This window comes from Ursus maritimus, unplaced genomic scaffold, assembly GCF_017311325.1.
Source record: "Ursus maritimus isolate PB19 unplaced genomic scaffold, ASM1731132v1 scaffold_32, whole genome shotgun sequence".
Taxonomy (NCBI): Eukaryota; Metazoa; Chordata; class Mammalia; order Carnivora; family Ursidae; genus Ursus; species Ursus maritimus.
In genome coordinates this window covers 17,668,798-17,685,172 of record NW_024425786.1, presented here as the reverse complement: position 1 = coordinate 17,685,172, position 16,375 = coordinate 17,668,798, and the positions used below count along the sequence as shown (strand labels likewise).

Here is a 16,375-nt window from a genome sequence, read left to right as displayed (position 1 = left end):
AAATAACAGTAAGACCACCTAAAACAGAAGCAGGGAGGACAAGCCTTGGCCAGGGGAATGCTCTGAGACTCTGAAGTTTCTGCCCCACGGGGCCAGGCTCCCTGCAGCAGAGTCAGCCAGCGAAGGACAGCTTGCCTGAGAGAGCCCCTCGAGGTGGACGGTCCCTCTGCCTCCCCACGTAGGTCGGCCCAGGCCAGGGCTGAGCGGGCCTCGGTGACTTGGCACCATTTCTGCGTTGTGGATAGTTGGCTGGCATTTACTCATTTACTAAACGCCTCTTGACACCAGCTTAGTGCCAGGTCTGGCACCAGGTCCTAGACATAAAGAGCCAAATAAGTCTTGGTCTTTGGGCAGCAGGCAATTACCAGACTGTGTACTGTACCATTGAAGGGGGTCCAAAGGCATTCTGGGAGTTCCCAGGAGGAAGGTAAGAGACCCTTCTTGGAATCCTTGGATCTGCCCGAACTGAGCGGGCAGGAGCACCAAGGACGAGGTGGCGTTGGCTAGACCAAGAAAGAGGGAGGGCATTCCAGGCAGAGGGCTCAGCAAGGACAAAGGCATGGAGCCGTGAAAAGGGAAACAGATGAGGTGAACGTGGGCACGTGGAGGGAGTCATGCGGTGAAGGCGGCCCCCAGAGGGGTAAGAGCGCAGAAGGCTAAGACCAGATTGGGAAGACTTTAGGAACTAAACCTCAAAATCTGAACTTTACCCTGAAAGCCACGGAAAGATTTAAACACAATCAGACCGGATCTTGGAAAAATTGGCAGAAGGAAAGGTAGACTGGGAAGAAGAGCCTAGAGTCAGGGACACCATTTAGGAAACCGTTGGACTAATCCAGGTGAGGAGAAATGAAGCCTCGATCAGGGCCATGGCTGGGACACGGAGAGGAGAAGCCACATTCGAGAAATGTTAGGGAAATAAAATGTGAACTCAGTGATTAGATGTGCAGGGCTCCAGAAAAAGATGTCAGAGATGGTCCCAGGCTTCTCTCTGGGGTGATGGATGGAGAAGAGATGGGGCACAGGAAGGGACAGGGTTTTCTTGCTGAGAGGCAGGTGATGAGTTGAGCGGGCAGAATTCTAGGAGCCACGGGCGTGGGAGGTAATCCCCGTGCAGGGACCCCCCACAAACTGGGACTCGGGAGAGCAGTGCGCTCCTGGCCTGCCCCCCACCCCGGGGCAGCCTACACCCTGCTGAGTTCCACACGGGAGTGGCTCCCTGCACCCCACGGCCGGGGCTGTAGGGAAGGCCAGGCTTCGCTGTCCTCAGTGCTCACTCCTGCCCACCCCTCCATCTCCCCCAGATCTCTGACTTGCAGCCGGGGAAGAGTTATGTGTTCCAGGTTCAGGCCGTGAATTCGGCAGGTCCGGGACAACCGTCCATGCCCACCGACCCCATACTCCTGGAAGACAAGCCAGGTAGGAGGGGCGGACAGAGCTATGCCACCGAGGACAGGTGGCGGTCAGAGGAGGGTCGGGAGAAGCACGTGGCTATGTAGCAGGAAGGGACCCCCTTCCGCTGCCCCCCCACACGTCGTCCAGCTCTGCCTTTCCTTCTTGCCTGTTTCTCCACCACACCCCACTCTCCTTTCTTTCTGTGGGACCCCAAGTTATGAACATTTCTTTCAATTTGATGGGGTCTTCCCTTCTCTCATATGCCACATTCATATTCACACAACTCTTCGTGGACGTTTAAAATAACACCCAACGGCATTCCGGATACCCCATGAGGCTGTCTGTCTTGCAGTCCCAACTCTTGAGGTCCCTTCCCACCACACACGCCAGGTGCTGAGCTGGATCCTCCCCACAAGCCCCTGCGGGAGGGATCATTGCCCCCACTTTAGAACTGATTTTGTCATAGCTCCGAAGTTCAGTGATCTGGTCGCACAGCTAGTCCACGACGGAATCACTCGGCTCTGCAAACTGTAAAGCACGTTCTCTTTCCATTCTTTTATTCATTCATTCAACACATCTTTGGTGGCACCCACATTGCACTGGGGACACAGCAGTGACGAGAAAGCAAGGCCCCTGCTCGAGCATGGGGGAGGGGCGGGATGGACAGGAAACGAGGAAATGATGACGTGAAGGTGATGATTTAAGAAGGTAGTAAGTGCTATAAAGGAAATGATGGGGTGGGGCTTGCTTTAGCCAGAGCCGTCAGGGAGGGCCTCCCCGAGGAGGTGTGACATTTGAGTGAGAAGGCGCTGATCACAAGGCCTTGTAGGCCACGGAAAGGAGACAGGGGGTTATTATTTTATTCAAGTGCAATGGGAAGCCATGGGAAGGTTTAGCAGGGAGGTGTATGACCTGGTTTATTACTTCTAAATGTCCCATGTCCCCCGCCCTTGGATCCTGCCCTCAGATGCCCGAGAGATCAAGGTTGGTGTGGACGAAGAGGGCTTTATCTACTTGGCTTTCGAAGCCCCCGAGGCCCCTGACTCGGCAGAGTTTCAGTGGTCCAAGGACTACAAGGGCCCGCCAGACCCCCAGAGGGTCAAGATCGAGGAGACAGCTAACAAGTAAGTGAGGGGAAAGGGGGCAGCGTAATCGGTCCCCAGGTCCCAAATGTTGGCGGGTGAGTCGGTGGAAGCTCATGGGTGAGACCACCTGGCGGGACTCACAGATAACGGGCCTCACCAGGGATGCTGCCTGCCACCTTGGGAGCAATGAGGGAACAGTGCATTTAAGGGCAGAGAGGACAACTTTCATTAGCGGTTCTTCTGCAAGGAATGGCGGCGTGTGCCTTCGCACCTGTGCTTCCAAGGAGACGCGAAGCCCTTGGTCTCTAGCCCAGGCACTTACACACGGTGACTTGCTCTTGAAAGATTTCTGGGCTCAGCATCCTCATCTGTAAAAAGAGGAGTTAGGACTAGATGGCAAATGTCCCACGTCTCACTCCCCCACCCCTAGCAGCTCTGGCTTCAGCCCCATCCAGACAATGACTGGAGCCCTGCAGGGAGAGACTAGGCAGTGCGGCCAGTAGGAAGAGAGCCCGGCTAACGGGGCCACTGAAGGGGCGAGGCCAGAGCTGCCCTGGGTTGGGCTTCCCACGGCGGGGACAACCACCCCTGCTGCCTTGCGTGGCCGGGGCTGCAGCTGGGGTGCAGGGCCTCCAGCTCCCAGGCCTCCAGTGCACAAGGCGCCTCACTGAGTCTCTGCTCTCCTCTGTCTGCCAGGTCCAAGGTCATTCTGAAAGAGCCTGGCCTTGAGGACGTGGGCACCTACTCCGTGGTGGTCGCGGACGCTGATGAAGACATCTCGGCCAGTCACACGCTGACAGAGGAAGGTAATGTCCCCGCCCTACTGCCACCTCCCCAGACAGACAGGCCCAGATCGAGAGTCCCAAACACAAATGTCCCCAGAGGCTGGCAACAAGCAACAAAAATTAATAAAGCAGCAATTTCCAAAGAAGTAAGCCCTCACCCACCCATTCAATCAGCCAGGCAATTAATCAGGATTCATCGAGCACCTACCGTAAGCCAGATGGTGGCCTAGGCACCAGGGATTCCGTCAGTGGGCACAACAGTCAAAAATCCCTGCTTGGTGGAGTTCACATCCTTCTTGTCTCTCTTTCCTTTCTCTACCTTTGATTAAAGCAAAGGTGCCAGAATTCTTTCACCATCTTCTGTAGCCCCAGAAATTCAACAGTGCGTGTGAGGATAAATTGCAAAAGGCAGCTGGTCTGAGGAATAAGGGTGGCAATAGGGAGCAGTGGGGACTGTGGCAAACCAGAGAGTAGATGCTGCGACTCAAGGGGCATCCACATTCGACGATTTAAGCAGAACTGGAGCCAGTGCTGATGACTGGCAAGACTCTCGCTCTGCTGTCTCCAGAGTAATGGAGGGACAGCCCATTGCCTTCCCTGCTGATTGCACGGGAGACCCTCTGATTTTGTGAAGAAGCAGAAGCCAGACAGACTCAGGTCCCAAGTCCAGTTCCATAGTCTTCTGGCTGTTTGATGTTGAGCAAGTCATGTCACCTCTCTGGACGTCAGTTTGCTCATCTGTAAGGGGAGATTATCATCCCTGGCTGCCCCAACGGAACCAGTGTTACACACATACAATTCTAGACACACTAAAGCCATCCACAAACAGGATATGTTTGGGTTTTGTTTTATTTTGTTTTTACTTGCCATGAGTCCAGACTCATCATGCTAAGGATGCTGGGGCTTACAAGGGAAAAATGAAGTACGGGCTCTACCCCTGCTAATTCTTCCATCCACACGTACTTATTGAGCACCTACTGTGTGCTAGACACTCATGCAGGTCCAGAGCTCCACTTAGCAGAAGAGACAAATCTACAGACCTAACACACAGAAGCAGTAAGCAAACGGACAGCACTCCACCGAGCCGCCCTAGCGACTTGTAGACAAAGTGCTCAGGAGGGGGGCCAGACCCTCCAAGATGGGACAGCATATTACAGTGGGGGAAGGCTGGGGCTCAGGAACCAGTGAGCCTGGAGTGGTCGGAGTGGACAGTAATGCTCGCCCCACAGCGCTGTGTGAAGACGAGTGCGGTAACGCGGAGCCTGGCACTTGGTGGGCACTTCTCGGAGGAGGCGCCACTTGATCTCAGGGTGGCCCGCAGCAGCCCTCCCATCTCCCTCAGTGCCCCAGGGCCGAGGCCCACAGTGCTCACCATCACCCCCTGTGTAGCAAGTGACTCCGGGTTGAAGGGGGAATCTCTTGGGGTGGCTCCCGTGGACCCCACTGCCCGGGCGTTTCATTCTCTTTGGTTTTGTTTTTTTTCCCTTGTTCCTGCCTGTCCCAGAGTTGGACAAGCTGAAGAAGTTGAGCCATGAGATCAGAAACCCAAGTAAGCTGGGCCCACTGGGGTGTGCGGAGCAGAGCTGAATGGGGCCGAGAGCCAGAACCTAGCCAAGGGCCAGAGGACCGGAGAGTCAGGGGGGGAGGGGGGGAGGGGGCTACAAAGGAAGACAGAGCAGACGGTTCCATCTCCTTAGAATCATTACCATTGGCTTTTTCGTAGTTTGGATTTTGGATCATCTAAACCTCTACTTCCCTGTTCTTCTCGTACAAAATAGCTCTTGATCTTCTCGCTTTACTTAACTTCCCTTAAATTCAAACCAGCTCATCTTAAATCAGTGCAACATGAGTGAATGGCACGGCCTTCAGACGTTTCCAGCACTTTGCCCGTTAAATGCCCAGGCTGTGCTCAAGGTGGGGCTGGTCAGGAGTGAGAGTGAGGAGGGGAGAAGGGGAGAGGTAGTCCCGCCCACCCCTTCCCCACCCCCTCGGCGTCCTCTGCCTCCCAGCGATCAAGCTGATCTCGGGCTGGAACGTTGACATCCTGGAACAAGGAGAGGTGCGGCTGTGGCTGGAAGTAGAAAAGTTATCTCCGGCCGCTGAGCTGCATCTAATCTTCAACCAGAAGGAGATCTTCAGCTCACCGGTAAGGGGGAGCGGTGGGTGGCTAAGTGGTACCTCTGCCCTGGACAGCCTCTCAGGCCGGTGGTTCTCCACAGCTCAGCACCACCCCCTAGTGGACATTTCAGAAACAGCCACATGCTTTGGTTGTCCGGGGGATAGGGTGAGGGTGGAAACCCCTGGCTTTCAGTGGTGACCCGGGGCTGGGGCTCGGGGCTAGCTGCACGCCAATGCAAGGGACACTCCCATAGATAAAGAATCCCCATGCCCCAAACAACTTTTGAATGTCCTACCAGACATTCTTAAGATTAAAAGCCTACATTCATGCTCATAATTATCCAAGCCTAGCCCCTAACTCTGTTATATAAGTACAGAGGATTTCTGCATAGTTTGGGTTTTTTTTAAGATTTCATTTTTATTCATTTGAGAGAGAGAGAGAGAGAGCGCACCATCAGTGGGAAGGGACAGAGGGAGAGGGAGAAGCAGACTCCCCACTGAGCAGGAAGCCCGATGTGGGGCTCGATCCCAGGACCCTGGGACCATGATCTGAGCCGGAGGTAGATGCTCAACTGACTGAGCCACCCAGGTGTGCCCACGCAGTTTTAATACACGCCAAATAGAGACTTAGTCTACGGCCACTTTATGCTCTTTCATTCATTTTCCTGTTCTTCTCGTATGAAATAGCTTTTGTTTTTCTTGCTTTCCTTAACTTCCCTTAAATTCAAACCAGTTCATTATAAATCAGTGGAACATGAGTGAGATTATCTCTGAGCATCTACTACGGAAATACGTGCGGCTTTTATTTCTTCTTCATATTACTGTTGTGGTATTACATTGCTTTTCTGGGGGAAAAAATCATGTGTGTACGTTGTATTAGACTGAGCCACGAGTTCCCCATAACCAACCATTTTTACGAACATGGCAATTTCGATCTCAGGAGAGATTCAATCATGACATCATGTTATTTGCACATTCCATCTCCGGATGACAAAGTGGCTGGTTCTGATGGAGGAGAAAGAGCTCAGGGCTGGAGGTCAGAAAACTCATACCCACCTCCTGGGGGCTGTGTGCCCTTGGGCAGCTCTCTTCCCCTCTCTGTGCCTCCGTTTCTGTATCTGTACAATGATAGTTGGTTGTCCCAGAATCAGAAGAAGCAAATGAGAAAACTGATGCAAAAACTCTGCATAAAGATGAATCATGACCTTGGCACATGGTAGAGGTCACACATGAGCAAGTCTGCGCTCTGCAGGGCACCGCACTGGGACTATTGGTTGTCCCTACAGAAAAAGAAAATAAAACTAGATGGCTCCCTCAAATCATACATACAAATAAATCCAGAGGGAATACAATCCTAAATGTGGAAAATAAAACTTTTAAAAACTGTTAGAACAGGACAAAATGTAAATGAGTGTTCATTCTGGCTAGCAAGTACACAGGCACCTTGTATATTGTCCTTTATACTTTTATGGGGATTTGTAGAAAGAAGTAGAAAGTGTGTCACCATAGGGGTAGGGGGCTTATTATTAATTGCAATTAATTCAAGCACCCAAGACTCTTTCCTGTGCCTGCTGGGCCCCAGGGGCGTTTCCAGGACCCCCGCCCCCTCTCGGAAGGCTTCTCACTGCGCACCTATCACCCCCCAAGTCCAAGTACGCCCTGATTTGTGCCCCACAGCACAAATCCCCTGGGATAGGAAAAGGGCAAAAAAGATTCTCCGGGTTTATTCTCCGCAGAACCGCAAAATCAATTTTGTCCGAGAGAAGGGCCTGGTGGAAGTGATCATCCAGAACTTGACGGAGGATGACAAAGGGTCGTATACTGCCCAGCTCCAGGATGGAAAAGCCAAAAACCAGATCACTCTGGCCCTGGTGGATGATGGTCAGCCTCGCCCAACCCCCACCCCGCCCCCAGCCAGACCTCGGCTCCCAGCTCTCCGCTCCGGGGGCTTTCTGTCCATCCCGCTGTCCCTCTCTGGACCGCGCTCCTCCCGGTTCATGCCAGTTCCTCCCTCTGTGTTCACAGATTTTGACAAACTTCTGAGGAAAGCAGAAGCTAAGAGAAGAGACTGGAAGAGAAAACAGGGTAAGAACCGCTGGGGTGAAGTGCAAAAGAGACCAATGGTCAGTTCTGGGGACCTGCTGGGGACCTGGTGGACGGGTGGGCTACTCGATCCCTCAACCCCGCTGCGTCCCAGAGGGAGACCCACTGTAGTGCCATCCAGTTCTGTCCCTGCCCAAGAACAAAACAGAGCGACACCCCTGAGAGTCAATCCAACCCTGAGAGTGATACCTCCTTAAATTTCGTGCCCTATGCACCCTTGCCTGGCCCCAGCCCCTACCTTGGTGGGGGCCGACTCTGAGGGGCCTGTGATCACTAGCTGCGCCCCCCCCCATGGCTGCCCCCCCATGACCACCCCCCCGCGCTGGATGCCCCCTCTCGCCACCAGGTGGCGCCCTGGCGGAGCCTGGCTCTCTGACGGTGGGCGTGTTTGTTTCGCGCTCGCAGGTCCCTATTTCGAGGAGCCCTTGCAGTGGAAGGTCACGGAGGACTGCCAAGTGCGGCTGACGTGCAAGGCAAATCCCCGCCCCTGCCTCCAGCCCTGCCCCCCGGGCCCAGTGCGGGGAGCGTGTGGCGCGTCCCCAAGCCGGTGCCTGTCCTTGCCCACGTTCCTGAATCCCTGTGCTTGGCTGACCCCGAGGAGAAGTAGCCCCAGGGAGACCACGTGTAACTGGAAAACAAAATCCCACCCCCCCACCCCGAAAGAGCCCATGGAGACTAATTAGTGTGGTTCGCATCAGCTTTCAGCCAGATCTCCAGGCTGTTCCGGGAAGGGGTTCTGTGGGGCCCGGGCATCTGGGAGCAGCAAGTAAGGGGTCTATATATTGAGGGGGATTCCCTGATGTGAATTAGTAGCCTTGCCAGACCCTGTGCTCAGTGCTTATCGGCCTCACAATCGTCTGTGAGATAGGCATGGACCAGAAAACAAGCAGAGAAATAGCTCAAGACCACACGTAAGAGGTAGAGTCGAGAGCTCGGTTTTAACCCAGTCTGTCTGACTCCAAAGCTGGGGCGCCCGCTCAGCACCCTGCAGCCTCTTTAGATGACTGGGGAAGGGCAGGAAGGGCAGGGGAGAGGGCTCTCCCAGAATCAGATCCATTCGGTGAACTCCAAGTACCTACTATGACCAGATACTCTGCGTGGCGCTGGGCATAGAAAGATGAAGAAGTGGGGTCTCCTCTGGCATCTCGGGGCCCAGGGGTCTGAGGCAGGATCCTTGGAAAACAGCGCACCTCCTGCTATGATCCAGACACGTGCAAGAAGTTGGTTAATCATGATTGGGGCACTCTGGGGTGCTTCAAGGAAGGCCTCATGGAGGAGGGGATACCTAACTTGCATCCGTAAGACGCAGAGGCACTGACGAGGAAGAATGGAGTAGGAAGAGATCAAAAGGCGGAAGGGACACCGTTAGTGAAAATCCAGAATGCGGAACCAGCGGAGGGTGTGAGGAAGGAATAGCGGGGACCTAGGAAGGAATTAGCTAAGGGTGGGTATGGGGGTGGGGGAGAGTCAGGTGTGTGGGGAAAAATAAAAAAGATTTGATGAGTTTTCACTTAAAAAGAGAAAGTGTGAGGGAGTCTCTTCCTTCTGCACCTCAGGCAACCAACACCAAGAAGGAAACCTGCTTCCAGTGGTTCTTCCAGAAGAGAGAGACCCCGGATGGTCAGTACGACCCAGAGACTGGAGTGGGAACTCTGTGCATCGAAGAGGTAAGTGCATCTCCAGCTTCGGGTCTCACACCCCCCAGGCAGCACCAGGAGCACTGGGCACGGAGTCAGGAGCAGGGCCAGGACCAGAGTGAGGCAAGTGAAGCACTCACTTTGAGCACAAGATGTAAGGGGGCACTAAAAGCTCAGTAATCAAGAGACTATTTTATGCAGTATCTTTTAATCAAAATTAATGCAAAAAAAAAGCCTATGGAGGGGGAAATAGCAAAAATTTATATAAAGACGGAAACAGTAATACTGGTTTTTCCTTTTGTTTTGGACTCCACTTCTGGCCCTGCCACTGTGGGGCCTGGGGCTAGTCACTGTCCTTCTGGGACCTCGGTTTTCATCTGTAACATGAATGAGTCAGAAGGGATGCTGTCTCTCAAAGATTCGTTCCCGCCTCAGCCAGCAGTCTGGGATTCGGGACAGGAAGGCGCTGACTGTGCGGCGCAGGGCCGGGCAGAGCAAAGCAGGGCTGGAGCTCCGTTCTCCGGCCCACGACCTGCTCCTGGCCTCCAGAAGAGGGTGGCCTGGTGACGATAGAAACACAAGGCTTGTTCTCAAACATTCAGTGCTTTTCTGCTGGCCTCACAGGGTGCCCGGGAGGACTGGAACAAATGCAGGTTTGCTGACTGGGAAGGAAATAATGATTCCAGGGTCTTTCCCCAAATCCTGGCCAGGACTTGGCCTTTGTCACCACAGTGCAAGCTCCTCACACAGAGCTTAGCATCCAGTAGGTGCTTAATTGCTACCGAGGCTTGTTATAACGATCCATCTAACTGGCACAGAACTTTCTGGCTCTAAAGGGTTACCTCCCTTGATCCTCACAGCAGCCATGGCACAAAGCCGGGGCAAGGATTATGCCACCATTTTACAGATGAGTAAACGGAGGCTCAGAGGGTTTCCACACCAAGACACACAAGGCTAGAGAGTGGGGTCAGAAGTCACTCCAATCATTCTCCCCCCAGGTTTGGCTGGGACTTTGGAGCCTTCACTGGGGAAAGAAGGGGGTACAGAAGGGAGGATTATTGGAGTTCAGCCCTTCAATCCCCAGTTAAGAGCTGTCTCTGCCTTGAATTCTGCCTCAAAACACACTATGTAGAGATGGTCAGGGTGGGAGGGACCCTTTGAGGGGACAGGGAAGCAGAGAGTACATCCCAGGACCTGAGGGGGATGCTTCAGAAGCACAACCCAAGCTCTTGCTTCGCTGAGTGTTGTTCAGACTTCATCTGGGGGTGACGAGCATGTGCCAGAAAGGAGCCCCTTGTCCTGAGCCAAAGATAACACATTTCCTCTGGAGAAGTGCAGAGGGGTCCCCAGGTCCCTCCATGGGGGGACCTCCAGGGAGGAGGGCAGGTCAGGTGAGTCTGCAAGGAGGGCTCATCACACTCGGCTTGGTGCAGCTGCCTGTGAATCCAAATGTGGGGTGTCTGCTTCTGCCCTCAGTCTCCCCTCACCCCTAGGCCCAGACAAGCCCTGAACTTGGAATCGAAGAGCTCTGGAGCTAGAAAGAGCCTTAGCAATCACCCATTCCAGATGGGTAAACTGAGGCCCAGAGAGGAGATGAGTTTTGCCTGAGATCACACAGAGAGTTAGGGGCAGGCCTGGAGCCCAGGCTGACTTGCACTCCTTCCAGAACCCATGCACACACCGTCACCTCTCATTTTTCTTTCCAGCTGTCCAAAGAGGACAAGGGAATTTATAGAGCAACGGTTTCAGACAATAGAGGGGAGGATGACACCATACTGGACCTCACAGGCGAAGGTAGGAGCTGGCGATATTAGAGATGGGCCAGGAGGACCCAGGGGACCACACAGAATCAAGAGATGTGATATGACCTGGGGGGTAAAATTTATGGGATCCCCATATCACTTGGGGGCAACAGAGAGGCTAAGTGACCTGCCCAAGGCTGCACAGCTGGTCAGTGACAGGGGCCTGGTCTGTGACACCAACACCCATGTTCTCTGCAATATAGCACAGTGAGCCTGGGTTTCAAGATCTGAAGCCAGAGTTCACTCCTCCACCTCCCAGTGGGCCCCAGACTCCTCATCAGGCTGGTTGGCCCAGCCTCAAGAAAATTGTCAGGCCGGCCCATTCACCCTCCATCCATGGTGCCCCCCTGCCCCATCAATCAGTGAGTGCCCCAGACCCCCTCCAAACCATTGGAGTCATCCTGCAGAGCCCCCTGTGCCTTGAGCTGTTCGTGAGTTCCACCAGCCTTTTCCAGGGACATGCCCATCCCAGGCGTATCCCTGGGAGGGCCCTACATCAGCTGACCATTCTCTCTGTCTTCCTCCAGTCCTGGATGCCATCCTCACTGAGCTGGGAAGGATTGGTGGTAAGCAAGCCCCTCTCCCCACTTTGCTGAGCCCTGTCCCGATGCAAATAGCCTCCAGGGCACCTCCAACCAGCCTTGGCAACTAGGCATGGGTTTTGTTTCCAACCTCAAAGACTGAAGAAGTTCCTGCCTCCTTGCAATGCCGCATTGCCCCCACCACACCCCCAGAGCAGGGGTGAGCTTGCTGGCCCCAAAATGTGCCACCCAAAGGACCTTGGCCTTCTCCTTTGCCTCCCCAGCCCTCTCTGCAACCCCACTGAAAATCCAGGGGACCGAGGAGGGGATCCGGATCTTCAGCAAGGTCAAGTACTTTGACATCCAGTACATGAAAACCACCTGGTTCCACAAGTAAGTTCGCCTTCCCCTGGAGCCCTAGCCAGGCTGGGGGTGGGGGTAGAGGGTGGGGGAGGACTGGTGGCATCTGCCCCAGAGCCCAGCCCCAAGGGGTTGGCAGAGACAGGGTCTCCCACCAGTCACACTGTCCACAGAAGAAGTCAGGGATAGGGAACAGCACTTAAAGGTAGAGAAAGGAGGTTCCCCAGGGAAGGTTGGAACCCTGGTTATAAAACCATTTTTCCAGAACATCTGTGTCCACAGAAGGATCATTAGATCTTAGAACAGCATCTGGGAACTGGGGGAGGGAAGAATGCAGAACAGGGGAAACCAGATGGTCAGGTGAGTCACAGTGCCCTTACGGCTCTTTGCAGCCCTAGCAAACTCAGGCAGCCAGGCTGAGGGGAGAAGTGCAGGCAGAGGGACCTGTGGGGCTGACAACTGACTGAGTGCCAGGGCTTGAAGGCAGGATGGATAAGTTATCCACAGAGACTCAGCCAGAAGCTAAGTGGCCGCAGACAGTTTGAGAGATTTCTTTTCCCAGGGCTGCTTATCATTGGCACGCCTCAGCCTCGCAGAGCAGACATTACTGCACCTGCCGTATGGAGAAGGCTAGACTGACTTGATCAAGTTTGTCAAATGAGTGAGAGCCAAAGCCAAGGGCCCCTTTCCCGACTAGAGTTACTGAGCCCACTGACCGAGTCCAGAGGGGTCACCTCTGTGACCCAACACTGAAGACATGGACCAGGTGTCTCCAGAAATAACATTTAAGTAAAGAAAGGAAGGAGTTTCTATGGTTTTTAAGGGCTAGGGAAGGGTGATTGTTCGAAGAAACGCTGGAAGGGTTTGAGCTGAGGAGAATGAAGAGGTGAGGAAGTGACCCCGAGGGTGGAGGAGGTGGTGGACACTGACCTGGGAGCCCCGTTTCCTTGGATCCTGCAGAACATGTCACAAGAACAGACTCCACATTGGAACATAGCTGATGTGCCACAGATTTGCTGAATGAACAAGCGAATGAATGAATGATGGATGGATGGATGGATGGATGGATGGATGGATGGCCAGCCCACAGATCTGGAAAGAAAACCCCAGGAGAGGAGTTTGGGGCAGGGGGTGCCTGTACCCCACAGCCAGCCAGCACGATGAGCTGAGCCAAGTCAAACACTTCTTTGTCTTCCTATCCAGAGAAAAGCGCCTGGAGAGTGGTGACCGGGTGAGGGTTGGCACCACGCTGGATGAGATCTGGCTCCACATCCTAGACCCCAAAGACTCAGACAAGGGCAAATACATCCTGGAGATAGCCGCAGGGAAGGAAACCCGGCAGCTCTCAACTGATCTCTCAGGACAAGGTAAGCTGGCCACCTGTCCGTCCACAGAGAAACCTGTTTAGAGAATCCCATGTCTTTGCGGGGGAGGGGGACTCCTATCTTCCCACCCAATCCCAGCACTGCCCCGAGAGAACACAGGATGGGGAGGACGGTGAGGGAAGAGTGGGCAGGAAGCCCTGTACCTGCAGGTCACAGGGGCTGAGGGGCTGACGCCCCCCTCTCCTCCCCCTCTTTCCTTCTCGCAGCTTTTGACGATGCCTTGGCTGAGCACCAGAGACTGAAGTAAGTGCCCTTTGCATTTCTTGTGTGAATCATAGGCCCCTTGGGGTATGGCAGGAGCTGGGGACAGGACCCCTTCCTGGGAGCCTCAGCCAGCTCCACCTGTCCCTTGTCACCCCCTCACACCTACCTGAGGCGGGCCCGATCTTTAACAAATGGAACTCAAGCCTTTTTCCCATTTCTGTTTTTCAGAGCCTTGGCCATCATTGAGAAGAGTAAGTCCCCTCGTATTTCTGTTGTTTTCGTGTCTGGGTTTGGGGCAGCTTCCCGTGAGTTATGCCTCCTGGCAGGTGTCTGAAGTCCTGGTTTCCCGTGGGGTCTGTGCGGCTGCGGGCAGCAGCAGCACAAAAGCAGATGGATGGATAAGGGGTCCAAGGATAGCGGAGACGGTGGGTGTGGACCGAGCAGAGTCAAAGACAAGGTCAAGGGCAGCAGCCGGAACCAGAAAGGCAGGGACAGATAGGAATGAGGCTGGGTAGGCTCTCTGGGGGAGGCCTGGGGAAGGGATGACCTCCGACCTCGGAGCTGAAGCTGGTTCTGGTTGGCGGGGCACTGAGGCCTCACCTGGCCCAGGACACAGTCCCAAGCCCAGAGGGACATGGCTTGGCCACTGAGCAGCAGGGATGCCACTGCCAGGCCCACATACTTGAGTTTCATCACGTGTCCCCAGCCAGTTCCTCCTTCCCCGCTCTTAAGGGCAGGGCCACCTCACTGTCCCCTTCAGGTACTACCCATTATAAGGATCACTTCAAGTCAATAACAGAAGCTCAGTATGTCCCCCATCTTCTTTTTGGGAAGGCAAGGAAACATGTGATGCAAAGTTAAAGAATTCCACCCAAAATGATGAAAAGGGAGAAGAGAAAACACGGCTTAACAATAAGCCCCAACTCTGTGGAACCTGATTCTGGGAAGCAGCTGGCAGGAAATCATTCGTCACTGGAATCTTCTCTTTTCCCTTCCAGATCGCGCCAAAGTGGTGAGGGGCCTGCCAGATGTAGCCACCATCATGGAAGATAAGGTAGCGAGCCACCCCAGCCCGGGGCGGGCAGTCCCGCTCTGTGCTCCCTCCGTGGCCATCAGAGATCATGACACACAAAGTAGCACCATGGCTTCAGGAGCCCAAGGAGCCGGCTCCACCCTGCTGGTCACGTGTGGAATAAAGGAAAGACACTGAGGCTGGTGTCAGGCCCATGGAGGTGCTCACCCCACCTCTCGAGGTGGCCCTGGACGTCACAGACTTCTGTCTGTGAACCTCCACTTGCACAGGAGTTCTACTAGTGATCCCTAAAAGCCCCTCTAGACCTGAAAGTGTGCAAGCCTAGTATTCTAGAAAATGATCGCTCGTGTGTGTCTGGTCTTACTTTGGTCAGGCACTGTTCCATATACGTGTACATGCTTTAGTTTGTTCAACCATTGAGGCAGCCACAGGGAATAGAGTATTATTACTACTCTTTGTCATTCTTTATAGCTGAGGAAACTGAGATCCAGAGAGGCTGAGAGATTTTCCTAAGGTCACAGAGCTTGAAGGGACAGAGCTGAGATTCCACGTCTGCGTGTGCCCGGACCCAGACTGAGTGTTTGACCGTTACACTATAGTGCTCTGTGTTAAAGCTGGTTCAAGAATTTTTAAACCCAATTCATAAATCTTCGTATTAAAGCAATATAGTCTTATTTGCATGGTAAAATCATAATGGCAAATAAGCGACAAAAAACAATAAAGCAAAATTCAGGCCAATGTGGGGCAGATAATTGCTAGGGTAATGATGGTCTGAAACTCTTAACTAGTAAGTATTCCTGCAGAAAACTTGAGGATGGAGGATGTGGGATTAAAATAAAATGTCTCTCCCTTTAATGTTCTCCTTTTATGGGTTATAATAGAACACACGTAATAATGTATCCCCAGGAACGACTTGTAGTGGGAGCGGTCTGGGGGAGTGAAGGTGAATGCCAAGTGTGATTATAAGGAGGCGAGACTGAGCATTCCCTTCCTGTCCTTTCCAACAGACCCTGTGCCTGACCTGTGTCATCTCGGGAGACCCCACCCCTGAAATCTCTTGGCTGAAGAATGACCAGCCTGTCACCTTCCTTGACCGCTACCGCATGGAAGTGAGGGGTTCGGAGGTCACCATCACCATCGAAAGGGTCAACAGTGAGGACAGCGGGCGCTACGGTGTCTTTGTCAAGAACAAGTACGGCTCTGAGACGGGCCAGGTCACCATCAGCGTGTTTAAGCATGGGGAGGAGGCCAAGGTCCTGGAGAAGACGAGGGGGCTTGCTGAGGTGCCACCTGTGGTCTAGTCTGCGGACCAGCAGGGTCAACCAGTGGGTCACAGCCTGGCACAGGCCCCGGGGCAGGCAGGGGGGAAGGGGACAGGGCGGAATGCAGGACGGGGGTGGGGGGGTGAGAGTGGAGCAGGCATACCAAAGCGCAGAAGCAAAGACCTCACTGGGGTCCTGAAGGGTCTCGGGGTCGTGGGATCGGCAAGGCCCCGCTCCCAGTCCAAACTCTGCGTGAGCCTTGCCTTTCTCATCTGCTAAATGGGAATTCCTACTCCAAGGGATTGTTTCTGAAAAACCCTTTATCCACCATATTTATCAAAATTCTCAACAGGAGGCACTTTGCCTCCCGGGGGGACATTTGGCAATGTCCAAACTTTTAGTTGTCGCCACCGGGGGTGTCTGCCAGCATCTGGTAGGTAGAGGCCAAGGACACTACTAAACCATAGCTCCCCACCACATCGAATCATCGGACCCCAAGGAGCAGTGGTGCCGAGGTTGAGGCGGCCTGCCGTAAACCGTTGGATGGCCATATCCCTCGTTCAGGAGTCTGTATGTTCGATTCCCCTCAGTCCAACAACATTTGTCCGAGCTCTAGCTGTGCCAGGCTGAGAACATCACCGGAAACACAAAGATAAATGACATGCAGGCCCCACTGTCAAGGCTT

General features: G+C 53.9%; 1 protein-coding gene across 1 annotated transcript in view; it reads left to right on the top strand.

Moving 5' to 3' along the window:
- The window catches only part of MYOM3 (myomesin 3), a 41,266-nt gene extending 25,491 nt beyond the window's left edge, over positions 1-15,775 (top strand). Inside the window, exons 20-36 of the mRNA XM_040618978.1 lie at positions 1,305-1,419; positions 2,363-2,519; positions 3,177-3,286; positions 4,770-4,814; positions 5,275-5,411; positions 7,120-7,264; positions 7,409-7,468; positions 7,892-7,959; positions 9,043-9,153; positions 10,830-10,917; positions 11,453-11,491; positions 11,731-11,839; positions 13,010-13,173; positions 13,398-13,434; positions 13,624-13,646; positions 14,394-14,449; positions 15,436-15,775. Coding sequence (XP_040474912.1) covers positions 1,305-1,419; positions 2,363-2,519; positions 3,177-3,286; positions 4,770-4,814; positions 5,275-5,411; positions 7,120-7,264; positions 7,409-7,468; positions 7,892-7,959; positions 9,043-9,153; positions 10,830-10,917; positions 11,453-11,491; positions 11,731-11,839; positions 13,010-13,173; positions 13,398-13,434; positions 13,624-13,646; positions 14,394-14,449; positions 15,436-15,729 — 1,758 coding nt within the window. The 3' untranslated portion in view covers positions 15,730-15,775. The remainder of the gene's footprint in view (positions 1-1,304; positions 1,420-2,362; positions 2,520-3,176; positions 3,287-4,769; positions 4,815-5,274; positions 5,412-7,119; positions 7,265-7,408; positions 7,469-7,891; positions 7,960-9,042; positions 9,154-10,829; positions 10,918-11,452; positions 11,492-11,730; positions 11,840-13,009; positions 13,174-13,397; positions 13,435-13,623; positions 13,647-14,393; positions 14,450-15,435) is intronic.
- The last annotated feature ends 600 nt before the right edge of the window (positions 15,776-16,375 follow it).